This window comes from Oryctolagus cuniculus, chromosome 2 (genome assembly GCF_051225735.1).
Source record: "Oryctolagus cuniculus isolate XC-2025 breed Fujian yellow rabbit chromosome 2, ASM5122573v1, whole genome shotgun sequence".
NCBI classification, from domain to species: domain Eukaryota; kingdom Metazoa; phylum Chordata; class Mammalia; order Lagomorpha; family Leporidae; genus Oryctolagus; species Oryctolagus cuniculus.
This window is the reverse complement of record NC_142868.1, coordinates 10690545-10707011: the sequence shown is the minus strand read 5'-3', so window position 1 is coordinate 10707011 and position 16467 is coordinate 10690545. Positions and strand designations below refer to the sequence as shown.

Genomic DNA, 16467 nt, shown 5'->3' with positions numbered 1-16467 from the left:
ATATCCCATAATTTCTTTATCCAGTCTTCAGTTGATGGGCATAGGTTGATTCTATGTCTTAGCTATTGTGAATCGAGCTACAATAAATATGGGGCTGCAGATAACTATTTTCTTTTGTGGATTTCAATCCCCTTGGATAAACTCCCAGGAGTGGGATGGCTGGGTTGTATGGTAGCTCTGTATTCAGATTTCTGAGGTATCTCCAAACTGTCTTCCATAGTGGTTTTACCAGTTTACATTCCCACCAACAGTGGATTAGGGCACCTTTTCCCTCACATCCTTGCCCAAACATCCTTGTTTGTTGATTTCTGTATGAAAACCATTCTGTTTGAGGTGAAACTTCATTGTGGTTTTGATTTGCATTTCCCTGACAGCTTGTGATATGAGCATTGTTTCACGTGTCTGTTGGCTATCTGGATTTCCTGTATTGAAAAATGTCTGTTTAAATCCTTGGCCCATTTCTCAACTGGGCTGTTTTCTTGTGGAATTTCTTGATCTCTTTGTAGATTCTGGTTGTTAATCCTTCATCAGTTACATTGTTTGCAAATATTTTTTCCCATTCTCTTGGTTGCCTCTTCACTTTCCTGAGTGTTTGGTGTACAGAAGCTTTTCAATTTCATGTAATCCCATTTGTTAATTTAGGCTTTTATTGTCTGTGCCTCTTTGGTCTTTTCCAGGAACTCTGCCTATGCCAATGTCTTGCAGGGTTTCCCCAATGTTCTGTAATAATTTGATGGAATTGGGTCATAGATTTAGGTCTTTAACCCATTTTGAGTGGCTTTTATGTAAGGTGTAAGGTAGAGTTCTTGCTTCATACTTCTGCATGTGGAGATCCAGTTTTCCTGGCACCAGTTGAAGAGACTGCCTTTACTCCAGGGATTGATTTTAGCTACTCAAATATAAGTTAGTTGTAGATGCTTGAATTGATTTCTGGCATTTCTATTCTGTTCGACTGGTCTATCCATCTGTTTTTGTTCAATTACCAGGATGTTTTGGTTATAACTGCCTTGTAGTATGTCTTGAAATCTGGTATTGTGATGCCTCTGGCTTTGTTTTAGTTGTATAAGATTGCTTTAGCTAATCGAGGTCTTCTGTGTTTCCATATAAATTTCAGCATCAATTTTCCTAGATATGAGGCGAATGTGTTTGGCATTTTGGTTGGTATTGCATTGAATCTCTAAATTGCTTTCAGATGAATGGACATTTTGATGATATTGATTCTTCTAATCCATGAACATGGAAGTTTTTCCAGTTTTTTGTGTCTTCTTCTATTTCTTTCTTTAATGTTCTGTAAGTCTCATTGTAGAGATCCTTGGTTAAATTTATTCCAAGGTATTTAGTTTTTTTTTTTTTTTTTTTTTTTTTTTTTTTTTTTGGTAGCTATTGTGAATGGGAACGATCTTAGGAGTTCTTTCTAAGCTGTGGCAATGTCTATGTGTACAAAGGTTGATTTTGTGTGTTGATTTTATATCCTGCTATTTTACCAAACTCTTCTATGAGTTCCAATAGTCTCTTGGTGGAGTCTATTGGATCCCCTTTAAATAGAATCATGTCATCTGCAAATAGGGATAGTTTGACTTCTTCTTTCCAGATTTGAATCCCTTTGATTTCTTTTTCTTGCCTGATGGCTCTGGCTAAAACTTCCAGGACTATATTGCAATGGTGAGAGTGAGCATTTTTGTCTGGTTCCAGATCTCTGTGGGAATGCTTCCAACTTTCCCCCATTTAATAGGACCCTAGTTATGGGTTTCTCATAAATTGCCTTGATTGTGTTGAGGAATGTTCCTTCTATACCCCATTTGCTGATTTTTTAGCATGAAAGGGTGTTGTATTTTATCAAATGCTTTCTCTGCATATATTGAGATAATCATATAGATTTTGTTCTTCGGTTTGTTAATGTGATGCATCATATTGATTGATTTGTGATTATTGAAACATCCCTCTTTACCAGGGATAAATCCTGCTTGGTCCAGGTTAATGATTTCTTATGTTTGATTAATTTGGTCAGAATTTTTGTGTCTATGTTCATCAGGGAATTGGTCTGTAGTTCTTTTTTAAAACTTTTATTTAGTAAATATAATTTTCCAAAGTACAGTTTATGGATTACAATGGCTTCCCCCCCCCATAACTTCCCTCCCACCTGCAACCCTCCCATCTCCCGCTCCCTTTCCCATTCCATTCACATCAAGATTCATTTTCAATTATCTTTTTATATACAGAAGATCGATTTAGTATATATTAAGTAAAGATTTCATCAGTTTGCACCCACACAGAAACACAAAGTGTAAAATACAGTTTCAGTACTAGTTATAGCATCACTTCACATTGGACAACACATTAAGGACAGAGATGCCACATAAGGAGTAAGTACACAGTGACTCCTGTTGTTGAATTAACAATTTGACACTCTTGTTTATGACGACAGAAATCTCCCTAGGCTCTAGTCATGAGTTTCCAAGGCTATGGCAGCCTCTTGAGTTTACTGACTTTGATCTTATTTAGACAAGGTCATAGTCAAAGTGGAAGTTCTCTCCTCCCTTCAGAGAAAGGTACCTCCTTCTTTGATGGCCCATTCTTTCTATCGGGATCTCACTTGCAGAGACCTTTCATTTATTTTATTTATTTTTTCCCCAGAGTATCTTGGTTTTCCATGCCTAAAATACTCCCATGGGCTCTTCAGCCAGATCCGAGTGCCTTAGGGCTGATTCTGAGGCCAGAGTGCTGTTTAGGACATCTGCCATTCTACAAGTCTGCTGTGTATCCCACTTCCCATGTTGGATCGTTCTCTCCCTTTTTTATTCTCAGTTAGTTCCAATACAATCCCATCAAGATTGCATGTACCAATGCCATCTCACTAGTCTAAGTGATCAATTTCAGTTCATAATTGATCACACTTATAGGTCTAAGAGTCAAACAAGACTAGTGTCTGCAAATACTAACTGATAGAATAAAAAAGGGTCTGTAGTTCTCTTTATCTGTTGCATCTTTTCTGGGTTTAGGAATTACGGTGATGTTGGTGTTACAAAAAAAAATTGGGATGATTCCCTCCCTTTGAATTGTTTTGAATAGCTTGAGAAGAATTGGTGTTAGTTCTTTAACTATCTGGTAGAATTCAGCAGTGAAGCCATCTAGTCCTGGGCTTTACTTTGTTGGGAGGGTCTTTATTACTGATTCAATTCTTGGTTATGGGTCTGTTTAGGTTTTCTATGTCTTCATGGCTCAAATTAGGTAGGTTGTATTTGTATAGTAATCTATTCATTTCTTTCTTTTTCTTTTTCTTTTTTTTTTTTTTTTTGACAGGCAGAGTGGACAGTGAGAGAGAGAGAGAGACAAAGAGAAAGGTCTTCCTTTGCCGTTGATTCACCCTCCAATGGCTGCTGTGGCTGGCGCACTGCAGCTGGCGCACTGTGCTGATCCGATGGCAGGAGCCAGGTACTTATCCTGGTCTCCCATGGGGTGCAGGGCCCAAGGACTTGGGCCATCCTCCACTGCACTCCCTGGCCATAGCAGAGAGCTGGCCTGGAAGCGGGGAAACCGGGACAGAATCTGGTGCCGGTGCCCCGACCGGGACTAGAACCCGTTGTGCCGGTGCCGCAAGGCAGAGGATTAGCCTAGTGAGCCGCAGCACTGGCCTAGTAATCTATTCATTTCTTAAAAATTTCCCAGTCTTTTGGCATACAGCTGTTTATAGTAATTTCTGATGATTCTTTTTATTTCTGTGGTGTCTGTTACATTTCCTTTTTCATCTCTAATTTCGTTGATTTGGGTCTTCCTTTTTTGGTTAGCTGGGCTAATGGTGTGACATTTTTGTTTTTTCAAAAAACATCTTCATTTTGCTGATCTTTTATGATTGTTTTGGATTCAATTTTGTTGATTTCTTCTCTGATTTTATTTATCTTCTACTAGTTTTGGGTTTAGTTTGCTAAACAGAGAAGTAGAGGTGGGGGGGTGTCTTCCATCCGCAGAATCACTCTCCAGTTGACCTCAAGGGCTGGAGCTGTGCTGATCTGAAGCTAGGAGCTTCTTCTGGGTCTCCCATGTGGGTGCAGGGGCCCAAGGACTTGGCCCATCCTCCACCACCCTCCCAGGCACAGCAGAGAGCTGGATCAGAAGTGGAGCAGCCAGGTCTCAAACCAATACTCATATGCATCGCTGGCATGGCAGGTGGTGGCTTAACCTGCTATGCCACAATGCCAGCCCCTCATTATACTATTTTCAAAATGTCTACACACACCTACATATATTCCACATTGTGTACAGAGGTCTCCATCCAATTTCTTAATGTAGGCACCAATTGCTTTAAACTTTCCTCTTAACACTGTTTTTGCAGTTTCCCATAAGTTTTGATATGTTATGTTGTCATCTTCATTTGTTTCCAGAAATCTTTTGATTTCTCCTTTGATTTCTGCTATGACCCACTGTGCATTCAGGAGCATGTTGTTCAGTCTACATGTGTTTGCATATATTCAGGAGATTCATGAGTTACTGATTTCCAGCTTCATTGCATTATGGTCCAAGAAGATGGATGGCATGATTTCAATTTTTTTGAATTTGCTTTCTTTATGGCCTCGAATGTGGTCAGTCCTAGAGAAAGTTCCACACAATGTTGAGAAAAATGGCTATTCTGTGGCTGTACGGTTGAAGGTTCTGTAGATATCTGCTAGGTCTATTTGTTCTATGGTGTTGATTATTGTTTCCTTGTTAATTTTCTGTCTGGTTGATATGTCCATTGCTGAAAGTGGGGTATTGAAGTCTCCCATTACCATTGTATTTGAGTCTATATCTCCCTTTAAATTAATTAGCATTTCTTTTAAATAGCCAGGTGACCTGTAATTAGGTACATATACATTAATAATAGTCACATCTTCCTGTTGAATTGACCCTTTAATCATTATATAGTGTCCTTCTTTGTTTAAGAGTTTTTGTGTTAAAGTCTGTTTTACATGATATTTGGATTGCCACGCCAGCTCTTTTTTGGTTTCTGTTAGCATGGATTATCTTTTTCCTTCCTTTTACTTTCAGTCTGTGTGCATCTTTGTAAGATGTGTTTCTTGTAGGCAACAATAGATGGGTTTTCTTTTTTAATCCATTCTGCCTGTCTAACTGGGGAGTTGAAACCACTTAAATCAGGGTGACTATTGTTAAGTACTGACTTTGCCCTGCCATGTTTTCATAAATAGTCCTGTTTTTGTAGTTTGGATTTCCTTTTTGTACTTTTTGCTGGGTCATTTTCTGCATTCATTTTCTTTTGTAGTGACGTTTCTGTGTTTATGTGGGTAGCACATTCTTAAGCATCTTTCATAGGACTGGCGAGTAGTTACAATTTCTTTCAATTTCTGCTTATTGTGGAAGATCCTTCATTTATAAATGAGAACTTTGTAGGGTTCGGTAATCTGGGTTGACAGTTTTTCTCTTAGGAAAGGGCATTTATCTCACCATTCTCTTCTTGCTTGTAGAGTTTCTGATGAGATGTCTGCAGTGAGTTTAATTGGATTTCCTCTGAATGTGATTTGGGGTTTCTCTTGTGCACATTGTAAGATCTTTTCTTTATGTTTCACTGTGGAGAGTTTTACTACAATGTGTCGTGGTGAAGATCTTTCTGGTTGTGTCTTGGGAGTTCTGTGTACTTCCTGTACTTGGATGTCTCTTCCTCCAGATTGGGAAGTTTTCTGTTATTTCATTAAGAAGGCCTTCTAATCCTTTCTCTTTCTATGCCTCCCAGAATTCCGGGGATCTGTGTGTTGGGTCATTTGATAGACTCTTAGTTTTCCAACCATGTTTTTTAGTTTTCTAATTTCTTCTTCTTTTATTTGGTCTGACTGTAATATTTCTAGAAATTTATCTTCTAGTTCTGATATTCTTTCTTCTGTCTCACCTATTCTGTTGTTAAGGCTTTCCACTGCATTTTTTATTTGATCTATTGAATTCTTCATTTCTAGTATTTGTTCTGTCTGACTTCTCTTTAATATCTCAATTTCTTGGGAGCACTTTTCATTTAGATCAGGAATTTGCTTCTGATTGCTCCCAAGTAATCTGACGATTAATTTTCTGAATTCTGTTTCTGGTATATCCTCGATCTCATCTTCTTCACCTTCTACTATTGAATAGTTACAGTGTTCCTTTGGGGGGCTCATAGTGTCTTCCTTATTCTTATTTAGGGTTTTTCCTTTGTTTTTCAGCATTTGTGTATTTTTTTTCTGGTTGCTTTTCTCTTTGTTTCTTTGTGCTTGGGGTGAGATTTCCCTCTGTTATGTGTCTGTGCCTCGCAAGTGGAAGCACCCAGCTCCGCCTCCTGGAGTCCAACCCACTTCTCCATGGTGATGGGGGTGGGTTCGAGCTCTGGTACACTAAGCCCCGCCTACTGGGGGGCCCAGCTCGCTTCTCAGTGATGCATGAAACAAGTTCGAGTTTTCGATATGCAGGACTTCTCCTTGTTGTACAGCCTGCGTGGTGGGGAAGGAATTACTCTGAAATGTCGGGGTCCTCATTCCTGGGTAGAGGATGTGGTGAGGAGGCCCCCGCAACTGATGGGCGTGTGTACCTGAGGCAAATGTGGTAGCCCCTTGCTTACGTTCGAAAATGTAAACACTCAATATGGCTTTTCCCAGCCGGCTGCAATTCTGGTTGAGGGAGTGGGGAGATGTAGATGGACAGGGACATGCCCGACCTGTCGTTTGCTCCCCTATACCTTCTCTTTCTTCCCGCATGGAACTTCACATGCAGTTCACCAAGCTCCCCCTCCCACTATCTGCAGCTCTGTGGACCCGCGATTTCCTCTCTAACCTCGTCTGCTAGGGGGTGGCACCAGCCTCCCCAATCTGCGTCTCCACTGAGCCTCTGCCGCACCTCTGCCACTTCCCTTTCTTCTTGGCTCCTTCAGCATGGACCTGCCCAGTCTCTGTTGAACTCTTGGGCTTCCCTGTACGAATTTCCCACGGCTCTATCTGCATTTTGTATCCTCTCTCCTTTTAACTATCTATTTTGCCCTGCATAACTCGTCCTGTTGCTATACCACAACCTTGGGCTCTCCCTCCGTACTCCAGAATTAACTGCTTCCTAATTTAAATAGAGGACCTCTCAGCATAATTTTTTTAAAATATAACCTACAGGGTAGCTTAGCTGGTAGGACAAATGCAGTGTAGTCACTGTAGCATTTCTTTTAAGTTTATGGAAAGAAGGAGGGAAAGAGGGAGGGAAGAAAAAGAAAATCAGGAAAGAAAAGAACCAATGAAAGGGTGTCTCAACTTTAATTTTAGTGCACAATACAGTTTTCATGTAGCTTATAAACTGTTTCCCCCGATTACAAAGAGGATCATTGTTATGCAATGCAACATTCAGATGTCAGAAAAATACAACTTAGAAGTTGAGTCTCTCTTAAACACCTCCCTATTATCATAAACACCAATAATGAACTGGGACACAACCTAGTGGTTTCATATCATTAGACGGTGAAGACAGCTGTCAGTCAACTACATGTCTGTACTCATGAGAAAATGAGAAGTTTAGTGGCTTGCATGACATCACACAGATTTGTACAGGAGTGGAGGACTTCCCATTGTAGGATGCTAGCCTGTTTCCCCCTGTAGAGCTTGTTTGAAAAAGCCTTTCTTACCTGCTGGAGGTACTTGGCTACTGTGGCCCTATGAGTGTCTATGTGGTCCTTGGTTTCTATTACGTTTCTGTCTCGTAACCGCTTCTCATAGTCCTAAAATTAAAAAGAATAATTTTTGATTTTAAAGTACTCTCTGATGGATTTCCTAGAATTAGAGCATTGTTTATCGTATGTGACTGAAGTAATAAATTAGGGTTGTACATGTTTCTTGCACTTTCCTCCTAACTCCTGGCTCAGAACGGATCATTGATGCAATAACTGGAATTCTGAGTCAGCTGGTTGAACTGCCTGGTCAGTGAAGAGAATTAGCAGAAGAGAGTTACACGTTAGAGAGGTCATCCAGGAAGAAAGAGAGGCCTTGGACATTTAAGAGAAAGCCATTATAATTCAAGATGCCACGCTTATCAAGCAAATCAGCCAAAGCCCCCACTTTGTGTTGCCTGCTCTATTTTAAGCAAAGGAATTACAAAAAACAATGAAAAGCCTCAGTTAAACCATTTACCATTATCACATGACATCTGGCTGCAGCTGACTTGGGTCATCTCCCTGGAGGAGGGTAACAGGTAGTTTTGGCTTTGCTCAGGCCTGTCCGTTTTCTATCAGTAAAACCATGTGAATGCCCCTGGGAACTGTCACACTCTCCCTGCCTCTCTTCCTGCCCAGTAGTTGTACCTTATCCAGGCCCAGGGAGTCTGAACTGTACCCTAGATTTCTGAACTTGAGACAAGAGGATACATTTCTCTGCAGAATGAAACCACTGGATGTAAGCATGGATGACATTGGTGACCACGTGGCCAAGTGAGGGAACCTTTCTGCAGAGGGGGACAATGAAACCACCACCTCGAAGAAGCCAGACAGGATGGACAAGTGCCTGGCAGCAGGCAGGTCCTGAGTGTGTGTGTGTCGGGGGTCGGGGGGGGGGGGAGGCAGGGATGGGGGACCCTGAGGGACAGGTGCATTCCTGCATCTACACAGCTTTAGACATTTAACCCTACTTTTGGATTTCATCACCCAACCTCCCATGGGTGTCTAAGATGGTTAAAAATTGGGTTTGTTTTCCTTAGGAGCACAAGTACAAATGAATACAAGGAAGATCAAAGCAGCTTTGAAAATGTTCTCCAAGAATATTTCTGCAGAAAAAACCATAATGGCATTAATTTCTATTAATTTTCATTTCCTTCATGGAAGACCAACACATCCAGCAGCTCCATCTATACAGCCTGATACCCATAATTCCCGAAAGGCTTCTTCATACACATGCCTACCCATGCCTGCTGTGATTTGTCCTCCTGTGAGCTGGCTGTTCCTGCCTAGGATGGGTGCCCTGCTGTTCCCAAGGCTGTACATACTCTACCCGTCTAGTTGTTCCTGTAGTGCTTTGTCACTGCGTGTTGTATGTGGTGCTGAGGTAATGCATCCATTCAGATCCAGGATCCCTCTATGTGTCAAAATCTGCGGGTGCTCAATGTCCCTCTACAAAACGATGTAGTGTTTGCACAGAGCCTACACATACCCTGCTGTAGATTTATGCTTTTTCTAGATTACTTATAACACCTATTATTCACAATACCTAACTTCTAGATACTTATAGTGATCTGACATATGATATGAATATTCCTTACATTGTATTGCTTGGGGAATAATGACTAAAATCATGTGCATGTGCAGTGCAGATACAATTTTTTTCCCAGAATGTTTTTCATCTACAGTTGGAGTGAAACTCATAGATGTAGAGAGCTGATTGTACTTACTGCTTTAAAATGAAATTGGATTCTTAACCAAGGCAGGAATAATTACCATACCCTTAAGGTAGTTTTCAATCCTACAATTTTAATTATAGGCAATTTAACCAACTGTTTCAAAAATCCTAGTTAGTTTATAGGTCATTATACTGAGGCAAAGCATTTTTAAAAAATTATTTGAAATAGATGAAGTTAAAATGGAGAGAGACAGAGACACAGAGAAAGAGGGAGCGATAGAGAGAAGGAAGGAGGGAGGGAGAGGGAAAGGGAGAGGGAAAGTATCCTATCTGCCTGCAATAGCTGAAGCTGGGCCAGGGGTAAGTCAAGAGCCTGGAACTCATTCCAGATCTTCTTCCACATAGGTGACAGAGAGACAACCACTTGAGTCATCATTGACTGCCTCCCAAGGTGCACGTTAGCAGGGAGCTGGATTAGAAGCAGAGCTAGGAGTCAAACCCAGGAACTCTGACATGATATAGACATCTCATTTGGCAACTTGATCACTGCACCTATGATTCAGTGACTGCCCCTGAAGAGATTATTCACATGTTGAATACAAGACAAATTATAGAAAAGTTATATATAAAAATGCTATTGGGGCATAGTGATAAAGCTGCTGCCTGAGATGCCACCTCCAATATGGGTGCCAATTTATGTCCTGGCTGCTCCACTTCCAATCCAGTTCCCTGGTAATGGCCTGGGAAAAGCAGCAGAAGATGGCCCAGGTGTTTGGGGCTCTATCATCCACATGGGACACCCAGAAGAAGCTCCTGGCTTCAGTCTGGTCCAGCCTTGGCTGTTGCCACTATCTGGAAGTGAACCAGCAGATGGAAGAAACAGATGAAACAAAGATGTCTCTGTTTCTTTCTCTTTTACTCTGTAACTCCAATATCCAAAATAAATCAATCTTTTTTGAAAGTTTAAAAAACGTTGTTAAAGGAAACCAACCCTGCTACTGAGAGCAGGACACCACCACTTCCAACACAGAATATCTATGTAATAGTATTCCACGTGGCAAAGCAGATTTTCCACTATTGCATTAACACCTCTCAAGTGGCTTCTTACCTGGAATACCTTTTCCATAATTTCTCGGTCATACACTGGGATTTGCTTGTAATTTCGGAATTCTGGCACCTCCTGGTTTCTCAGCTGAAGAAGCCTGAATCGTTTGGATCTGTTTAACTCCTCGTCGGACACAAAGTTAAATTCCTGTTGTAGCTGTTCCAGTCGAAAGAAATCAGGGACGTAAGACTCGCCACTGGTGGCAACCTGTGACAAACAGAACAACCAGACTTCATACCGCAGGCAGGCTTCATCCAAACACAGCTGGTACCAAGCTTTTGGGAACATTTGTCAGTTTTAGAGTGAGAGACTTGAAACACTGTAATGATGAAGCAGATACTGTTACATACATTTGGCAGCTACAAGAAGTATCACAAATAATTTTTCCCACCCAAAATAATAAAAGCTGCACGTTTCACTTTTGGTGGGCATACTCCCCTAATAATGTTTCTAGGCAAACATATACACTGAAGGGAGAGATTTATATCAGACCCCAGTGTTACTGGCTGGTGCCTACTAGAAATGAGATCACTCATATACACAGTGTATATAAAGGCCAGTATATACACGATTTTTTTGTTTTAAAGATTTATCTACTAATTGAAAGGTGAACAACAGACAGAATAAAAGACAAAGAGATATAGGGATATCTTTTACTGGAGGGTTCACTCCCCAGGTGACTATGACAGACAGAGCTGGGCCACTTTGAAGCCAGGAAACTGGAACTCCATTTGGGACTCACATGTGGGTGGCAGGAAACCAAATACTTGGGCCATTATCCACTGCAGTCCCAGGAAGCTGGATTGAAAGCAGAGAAACCAGGGCCAGCTCCCAAGCACTCAGACATAGGATGCAGGGATCCCGAGTGGTGGCTTACCCAGCTGCGCCACAGTGCCTGCTCCTAGACATGACCTCTGGATGTGTTTATGCATATATGTAAATCAAGGTGCCAGAGTCAGTCTGCTAGCTCCACTCGGCTCCTCAGTCCTGCATTCTCTGAATAGCCCCTCACAGCCATGCTCATGGGGGAAAAGTAAGCCAGAGAGGGATCCAGGAGAGCCAACTTCCAGAGCCACTGTATACTGGCACAGGCAGCACAGCTTGAGGACACACACATGAGCCAGTGTGGGCTAGCACATGCTGCTTCGCGACTGTGATCTGCTCCTGGGCAGGCGGAAGCCAGTGAGTAGAGATTTGACTGGCATAGTGAGCCTGCTTTTACCTTATGGAAAATTCCGATTTTTAGCAAGATCCCAGCCTGGAGGGGAATTCCTGTGTTTTATTCTTCTAGGGAAAGATGAAAAGTTAAAAAGAAAATGATGCATGTGATGTTCACGTGTGCATCCATGTCACTGCAGATTTAAAGACAGCAAGAGCAAGAGGACTTCAAAACTACACAGAACGGACTGCGCTGGAGGTAATACGGCTGCTCTTTCTTTTTTTTTTTTTTTTTTTTTTTTTTTTGACAGGCAGAGTGGATAGTGAGAGAGAGAGAGAGACAGAGAGAAAGGTCTTCCTTTTGCCGTTGGTTCACCCTCCAATGGCCGCCGCGGCCGGCGCGCTGCAGCCGGCGCACCGCGCTGATCCGATGGCAGGAGCCAGGAGCCAGGTGCTTTTCCTGGTCTCCCATGGGGTGCAGGGCCCAAGCACCTGGGCCATCCTCCACTGCACTCCCTGGCCACAGCAGAGGGCTGGCCTGGAAGAGGGGCAACCGGGACAGAATCCGGCGCCCCGACCGGGACTAGAACCCGGTGTGCCGGCGCCGCTAGGCGGAGGATTAGCCTAGTGAGCCACGGCGCCGGCCTACGGCTGCTCTTTCTAATATTTCTATTATCCACATGAAGAAGCACAGGTTGGAAGGAGGGTTTGGAATGACAAATGTCAGTAAATCAAAGCTTGTTTGAGAGGATGAGACGCGTGATGAGAATTCTCCACCTGGTTACAATTATCCTAGTGATGAACTCGTGGTAATAACCATGTCTAGGACACGAGAATGTGATGCTGTGGCCACCCTCCAGAGAACCTACTCGTTCATTCTGCTTCTGTGCAAAGCACTGGCAGTAAAACCAATCGTATTTGATATGAAGAAAGAATTTATCAAACCATGTTCCATTTTCTTTATAAATTCACTGAAGAAAGAAATGACTGTTATGGTGAATAAAAGCAATTTATCTAGTTCATACTTAGCACTTTAAGGGGTGATGGAAAGACCAGGTGCTTTCAAGGTGGACTGACTTACTACCTCGGTGAGCTTGAATAAGTGACTGAGTTTCGGATGCCAATTTCTTCTCTACAGAATGCAGAAAGTCTTTAGCGCTTTTCAGAGGTTGCCGGTAGGGTCACAACAGCAACAGCCGATACCTCCTGCCCATGGGTTGTGTGTCCAGCTCGGTGTTTCCATGGAGTAGCTCCTGCCTACCCACGAGGGCGGCACAGGGAAGCAGCTGAGCTGCAATTTAGTCCTGCTGCTCAACCCAGCACTTCACGCTCTTAAGCCGACTGCATAGACCAACACAGTGTAAAAGGAAATGGGTAAAGGGCTGGCCATCAGCTGGACTATCTCACCACATTGTAACTGGCACATTACCGAGATGAGCTGCATCAGAGGGGCATTGTTAGGGTCATTTGGGTCGAGCTTGGACTCTGTTGCCCACTTGGCCAACTTCTTCATGTCTGCCAGTCCCGATGTGCCAATTGACGAGATGGCGTCTGCTCTCTTCAAAGCACTGGAAGAAAAGCAAGTTGATTGCAGGAGACTGACTGTAACACATAGCACTTGCATCAGAAACACAAGCTTTTTCCTTCCCTAAGAGAAAATCTTATAAAGGAAGGACTTTCACTGCTTTCCTTTACTTGCTGATTACTGTTAACCACGCCATAGGAACAAGAAAAGAAACGGGAACTGAAGAGACACAGATGCACCTCATTCTCTGCCCAGGGCCTGACAGTGCCTTATGCCCTCTCAGTCCCTGGACCACAGCAATGAAGGCTGGTGAGAAGGCCTAAAGCCTTACATGCCAGGCCACTGGAACCCACTTGGGCTGAGGACAAACCAGGAGCAAAAAGCATCGCTTACACATTGATCTCCAGCATTGGCTTTGGCAAAGGGGATTCAAAGGCAGCCGAGGGGGTGAGCGTGGCCAAGTCAAGCGGGTGCTTTAGTCATCCTCATCTCCCCTGATGCACACTGTGCGCTACCTCCTCTCCTGGGGCCCTGGAAGCTGTAATCCCCAGGAAGTGTGTCTAGCGTTAAACTCAAGTGAAATCAGTGCAAAATGCTCACACTCCACGGCACAACCAAGCCTCCATCAGAAGTGACTCCTGACCTAGAAAGGGCAGAGCCACAGCTCCTTGTGGCTGTTGTGTTGTTTTAATTTAAAGAGAGAGAGAGACAGAGACACACACAGGCAGACACGCACATCTTCCATCCATTGGTCCACTCCCTAAATGCCTTCAACAGCCAGGGGTGGGCCAGGCTGAAGCCGGGAACTCCATCTGGGTCTCCTACATGGGTATTCAAGCAAGAACTTGAGTCCTATTCTGTTGCCTCCCAGGCACATTAGCAGGAAGCTGAATAAGAAGTGGTTGCCAGAACTCAATCCGACCCTCTGGTATGGGATACTGGCATCCTAAGCAGGGACTTAAGCTGTTGTGCCAAATAGCTGCCCTTCCTCATGCTTTTATCAAATGGATGTGAGTAGTGGGTTTATGGATGGAGAGCGCACTGAGGGAATAAAACAAGCTTCATCTGTTTCCCACAGCTTGAAAATGACAGCCTGTGACTTGTAAAGTGTTTTCTCAACGATTAGGAAAAATCCTTTTATTTAAGAGATGAGGCAACCACGGCCTAGAATGGTGATCACCTCAGACATGTCTTGGAGATACAATAGGAGAAGTTCTACGTCTTGGGCCCTAGGAGCCAGACAGCCTGGATAAGCATCATCATGGAGAGGAACCACTAGGGAGCACTGGCTAGGCCAGAGGCCCTCTCTTTGCTTGGAGGAGAGACTGAACACTCAGCAATAGGACGATGATTGGAGAGTAGAGATTCCACGTAACCAGAAAGTTCTAGTCCAATCATCACTAACAGCAGACCTTTCCGAAGGCCAGATGTATGCAAGGATGTGCTGTGTGCCTCCCTCGAGTATCAGAGAGAGAAAATATATATCAGAGAGTCATTATGAAGATGATATCAAGTGCTCCTCACTGTGTCTGACTGATAGACATGATATTTGTTAGGCTTTTCATATTTTAATTTTTACCTTACAAACAACAACAACCTCTTGAAAACACAGGCACCTGACAAAAAAGCAAGGAATGTGATGCTGCTAGCTTCCTCACTCCCCCGGGGGTATCTTCAATGATAACATTGACACTGCTCATGAATTTATGCTAAACCATGTATTACCTCCGAAATCCAATGTTCTGCTGAGACAAGGGAGGAATTAAAGGAATCCCATTTTCTCCAATGGCCCAGGCCACACTGTGGGACACTTTCCCTGAGGTCATTAGAATGAGTTGATTACTGCCATCAGCTTCAAAGGAGAATGGCACTCCTAGGGAAACACCAGATTCAACAGGATGTTGTTTAGACAGAGGCAGTGAGCCTGTCATGTTAACAAGACAGACAGAAGGAACTTGGAGTGCAGGGGATGGTAGGGGTGGGACAAATAATTCAAGCCAGTGTTTAAACAAAATAATGAATGAATGGATAAACGATTCAGAGTCTGAAGTAAGGACAAACAGCTATCAGAAATGATTAAACACATTGAAAAAGAACTAAATAGAATTTCTAGAGTTGAAAACCACAGAAACTTTAAGTAGAAGACAATGAATTTTGTTGATTACACATAGAGAAATAGTGAATTCATGACATGGAAGATAAATGTAAAGAAATTACATAGAACGTATCAGAGAAAGAAAAATATTAAATATGAAGATTCTTCAAAAAGTTCACGGAAATGCATATCATGATAAAAACTATGCATAGACTTCAAATTTTTTTAAGAATTAAAATGAATGCTATTTTTTAATATAATTTTCATGCAAAGTTTTTTTTTTAAAGATTTATTTTCTTTATTTGAAAGGCAGAGTGACAAATGGAGGGAGAGGCAGGAGACATGATCTTCCATCCTCTGGTTCACTCCCCAAATGGCCTCAATTGCTAGGACTGGGTAAGGACAGAGCCAGGAACACTCTGTCCATGTCTCTCATGAGTGGCATCTTCCGCTACTTTCCCAGGCACGTTAGCAGGGATCTGGAGGTGAAGCAGAGCAGCCAAGTCTTGAATTTTCACTCCCATATGGGATGCCAGCATTGCAAGTGGTGACCTAGCTCTCTGTGTTACAACGCCCATCCCTATACAAGGTTTTTGAAGCACCCTCATGTATTAAAGAAAAGTTAAGAGACAGAGGATAAAGTGAAAGTCTATCACATATCTTATTAGAATTGGAGAAAGAGATGTGATAATACTGATAAATAATTTCCCTATTACAATTATTTAAGTTACCATAACCTTTTTTTGACAGGCAGAGTTAGACAGTGAGAGAGAGAGAGAGAGAGAGAGAGAAAGGTCTTCCTTTTTCCATTGGTTCACCCCACAATGGCTGCTGTGGCTGGCGCGCTGCAGCCAGTGCACTGCGCTGATCCGAAGCCAGGATTCAGGTGCTTCCTCCTGGTCTCCCATGCGCGTGCAGGGCCAAGGACTTGGGCCATCCTCCACTGCCCTCCCGGGCCACAGCAGAGAGCTGGACAGGAAGAGGAGTAACTGGGACAGAATCTGGAGCCCCAACAGGGACTAGAACCTGGGGTGCCGGCACCGCAGGCAGAGGATTAGCCTATTGAGCTGCGGCGCCGGCCACCATAACCTTTGCAACCATAGAAATATTACTGATGTATTTTTTATTAATACGACTTTGTCCTCATATCAAATAATGTTCTTTGGAAAGATTCCTAGAAGTGAAATTAAGGCATCAAGGGGCATTTTGAATGTCCTTCATTCAAACTGCCAAACTACTTTATGGGTACATAGATAAATGTATTTGTAAATCT

The 16467-nt window shown here is 42.8% G+C and overlaps 1 protein-coding gene across 9 annotated transcripts in view; it reads right to left on the bottom strand.

Annotated features, from left to right (window-relative positions):
- The window catches only part of CC2D2A (coiled-coil and C2 domain containing 2A), a 152314-nt gene that overhangs the window by 35998 nt on the left and 99849 nt on the right, over positions 1-16467 (bottom strand). For all 9 annotated transcript variants that reach the window (XR_011386194.2, XM_051830185.3, XM_089326957.1 and 6 more), the window contains 4 exons: positions 14825-14972; positions 13004-13142; positions 10420-10623; positions 7613-7705 (listed from right to left, as the gene is read on the bottom strand). Coding sequence is in view for 8 of the 9 variants with exons in the window: in XM_051830185.3 (XP_051686145.3) it covers positions 7613-7705; positions 10420-10623; positions 13004-13142; positions 14825-14972 (584 nt within the window). In the remaining variant the exon portion in view is untranslated. The remainder of the gene's footprint in view (positions 1-7612; positions 7706-10419; positions 10624-13003; positions 13143-14824; positions 14973-16467) is intronic.